Below are 3,389 nucleotides of genomic sequence, written 5' to 3'. Positions count from 1 at the left end.
GACAGGCTGAGGAGGAAGAAGTACCTCCAGCCCCCAGCCCTGGCTCCATGCCCAGGCAACGGAGCATCTAGACCCCTCCCCCTCCCCCACAGCATGTGAGCCTGAGGAAGGTCAATTACCAACAGCTGCAGACTGGAGTGACCCTCGCTTCAGAAGAATTGATAGGCGGCGGCGACAGAAGGAAGGGAGGGGCAGGCCTGGATAAGTGCTGAGTCATGGAGGCACACCCCATGGCCTATATAAAGGATCTGCTTTCTGGCAGTCTCTGAGTCAGGCAAAGTCTAACATATCTTGCTGAAGTCACTTTCTGGTCTCCTGCCTGCCTTGAGAACTTTGCTAGGACTTTGGCAGAGCTGCAGAGGCACGCTTGATTCGGATTTCTCTGACCCGGTCGTCAGCGGAGGAGTGGGACACGACAGTAGGTGTGCTTTTTCTTCCACCTCAACCCTCTTTCCTCTGAATTCCTTGGGAGCAACCCAATTATGGGAATGAGTTCCCAAGCTCTATCATTTTTGTGGTATTTTTGTCTAGCTTTTCCCCACCTGCATCAAGAAGTTTCTTTTTCAGTGAAAATAGACAAAACATCTAGATACCCAGAAGAATGAAGACTAAATACAGTTGGCCCTTTCCAACTCTGTAATCAAAGTTTCCATCTAGTTATTATGTCTGCAATTTTATGATTATATCTGCGCAAAAACAATTTGAATGCGTGTGATTTCGCCAGAGGCAATATACTTTGGTTCCTTGATAAAAATAGAATCATTTGGGTGCTTTCTGCAACACAAGGTCCAATTTCATGTCAAGCATATGATTCTTTTTCACACATTTAGGGAAGCTCCAAAGCTGTGATTTAAATATATCAAGTTTAAAATGTAACAATGGTGTGTATATGTATGTGCCTGCATGTGTTTGTATGCACACACACACACACACATACACACACACAATCTCCAACAAAGTCCTTATTAATAAAGCAGGAAATACGCTCTTCAGTGGAGAGTTAGATTCATATTTGGTTTTGAGTGGTATGCCAAAAATATAGGTAGGCCAGGAGAAATAAGAAGATGGGAAAAAATGGAAAAAGTATAATAACCTCCAAATAACATATTAGATCAGGGGTCTCCAATCTTGGCAACTTTAAGCCTGGTGGACTTCAACTCCCAGAAAGCCCCAGCCAGCAAAGCATTCTGGGAGTTGAAGTCCTCCAGGCTTAAAGTTGCCAAGGTTGGAGACCCCTGTATTGGATGATTCAGGGGTGGCTTAGGTCAGAGTGAAAACTGGTGATGTTCTCTGCATAGCGCTGAAGCACAGCTTACATTGTCCTCACAATTGGCCATATTGGTTTGGACTGCTGAGATTTATAGTCTAACCCCATTGGAAAGACCAAGCGTCTTCATTACTGGATTGGACCGTGGGATGTTTCTAGACTTTGGAGAGTTAATCTGAAAGTAAAGCAATAAAAATATATTCTTGATCACTTTCTTCAGAAGTTCTGATCACAAAAGAGCAATGAACCAGTAATATATTTTCCACCTTCAGATTCTACTGTACCTATCATTATCTTACCACAAATGTGAAGGAAGAGAGACCAGTTTTTGTATCCTGGTACTTCCTGCCACAAGAATGCATTCCCATATGTGATTCGACTCCTTTTGATTTGATAGGTTCTATAAAGATATTTTGCTATCAATACTGTTCACAATTTAATTACAATAATTAGCATAGTTTTCCAATATTTTTTCTGCATTTGATTATATGCCTAAAAATGTTGCAGCTGTGTTTACCTATATGCCTTTTGTCTTGGGCTTCATCTGAAATGAGAAGTAAATATCATTTTATATATAGTTTCCATTTGCTTTGTGAACTGTTTTTCATAATCTCCCATTCAATGCTTCCTTCGCATTTATACAGATGTGCTCAGATTTCTCAAATTAGGGCCCTTCTGGGACAAGAATCAGGATAAGCCAATGTGCCTTCAGGGACTGAATAATTCCCTCCTCCGTCTTTTACATAAATAATTTTTATGGTGTTCAGCTTCTTTGCCCAGGAAATACAGGAAAACTTTCCACATTCATAGTTATTTATGGGACAACCTTACATATAGCTTAAGCCACAGACACCATCTGAGGTTCTTTAAGACATGCCTAAAACCCATGTGCTTTGTTGTTAGGACCCGCAGATCAGGGTTTAAATCCAGCAGGTTCTGACAGGTTCTGGAGAACCAGTAGCTGAATTTTTTTTTTTTTTATAAATCGTAAACTTTATTGAACAAAATTGACAAGAGCAAATAGGCACTTGTTAACAATGAGAGTTCAAGATCATAGCAGCCAACTTAACTTTGCATTTTACTGAGCTCTGTTGCTGTGAATAACACAGCTCATGCACAGGTAATGACTCATTTGTACGTTTTTCTCAAGTATTCACGGAATACTACCAACATATATACATTTGCACATAAAATTTCAGGAATTTAGAGAAGTTATTTTTGTTGGCCTTTTGGAAGTGGTCTTCTAAAAAGAAGGATATGTGGCTCTGGTTCATGAATCATATAATGGACCCAGGCAAGACTCTGCTGAACACAAAGCCTTCTCCATTCTTCCTCAGTCATTAGATGTCATTAGATACCTCAGTCATTAGATACCTCCTAACATTTAGTCAGATATATGTTTATATACTATATAATCTTTTTGTATGATGTTGTGACAAAATAAATAAATAAAATAAATAAATAAATAAATGTGTTTTTGGTACTTGCTTTGAGAGCTCTCTTGGCAACATCACATGCTGGTATTCGTAGTTCTCATTGAAGTATTTATCTGAATAATAGATCTGCTTATGAGCCATTATTAGAGGAATGGCGGCGACCACAGTGAAATCGCCCTCCGGCCCCAGTCACTAACTGACTGCCATCCCGGTAGCAGAAATTTTGAGTAGTTCGGAGAACCGGCAAATACCACCTCTGATTGGCTCCAGAGTGGGGAGGAATGGAGATTTTGCAATATCCTTCCCCCAGGAGTGGGGGAGGGAATGGGGATTTTGCAGTATCCTTCCCTGCCAGGGGTGGGTTCTAATTTTTTTTATTACCGGTTCTGTGGGCGTGGCTTATTTTGTGGGTGTGGCTTGATGGTCATATGACTGGGTAGGCATGGCCAACTCAATGTCTCTCATGTCAAGGGGTACCTCGCCTGGCCCCTTCCCTCCCAGTCATTCCTTGTCACACCCAGCCTCAACATACCTATAGTTCAGCAAAAATGTTGTTCATCTTTTTTCAACTTTATTATCTACATACTATAGATCAGGGGTCTCCAAACTTGGCCACTTTAAGACTTATGGACTTCAACTCCCAGAATTCCTCAGCCAGCTTTGCTGTCTTAAAGTCTTAAAGTGGC

General features: G+C 41.0%; 1 protein-coding gene across 1 annotated transcript; it reads right to left on the bottom strand.

The window, feature by feature from the left end:
- Positions 1 to 2,479: 2,479 nt before the first annotated feature.
- LOC131188806 (cyclin-dependent kinases regulatory subunit 2-like) lies at positions 2,480 to 2,844 on the bottom strand. The gene is made up of 2 exons (XM_058164373.1): positions 2,739 to 2,844; positions 2,480 to 2,613 (listed from the first exon to the last, which is right to left on the bottom strand). The coding sequence occupies exons 1-2, from the start codon at positions 2,842 to 2,844 to the stop codon at positions 2,480 to 2,482; spliced, it is 240 nt and encodes a 79-aa protein (XP_058020356.1).
- Positions 2,845 to 3,389: the final 545 nt, after the last annotated feature.

Source organism: Ahaetulla prasina, chromosome 1, assembly GCF_028640845.1.
Source record: "Ahaetulla prasina isolate Xishuangbanna chromosome 1, ASM2864084v1, whole genome shotgun sequence".
In the NCBI taxonomy this organism is placed as follows: Eukaryota; Metazoa; Chordata; class Lepidosauria; order Squamata; family Colubridae; genus Ahaetulla; species Ahaetulla prasina.
This window is presented reverse-complemented; position numbering and strand designations above follow the sequence as displayed.

What these genes read in the sequence shown, in the direction of transcription:
- LOC131188806 (XM_058164373.1), bottom strand. Translation starts at nt 2,844, where the DNA reads ATGGCTCATAAGCAGATCTATTATTCAGATAAATACTTCAATGAGAAC. An exon ending in AAAGCAAGTACCAAAAACAC is followed by an intron (nt 2,614 to 2,738) that starts ATTTATTTATTT and finishes GTATCTAATGAC; the next exon opens with ATCTAATGACTGAGGAAGAA.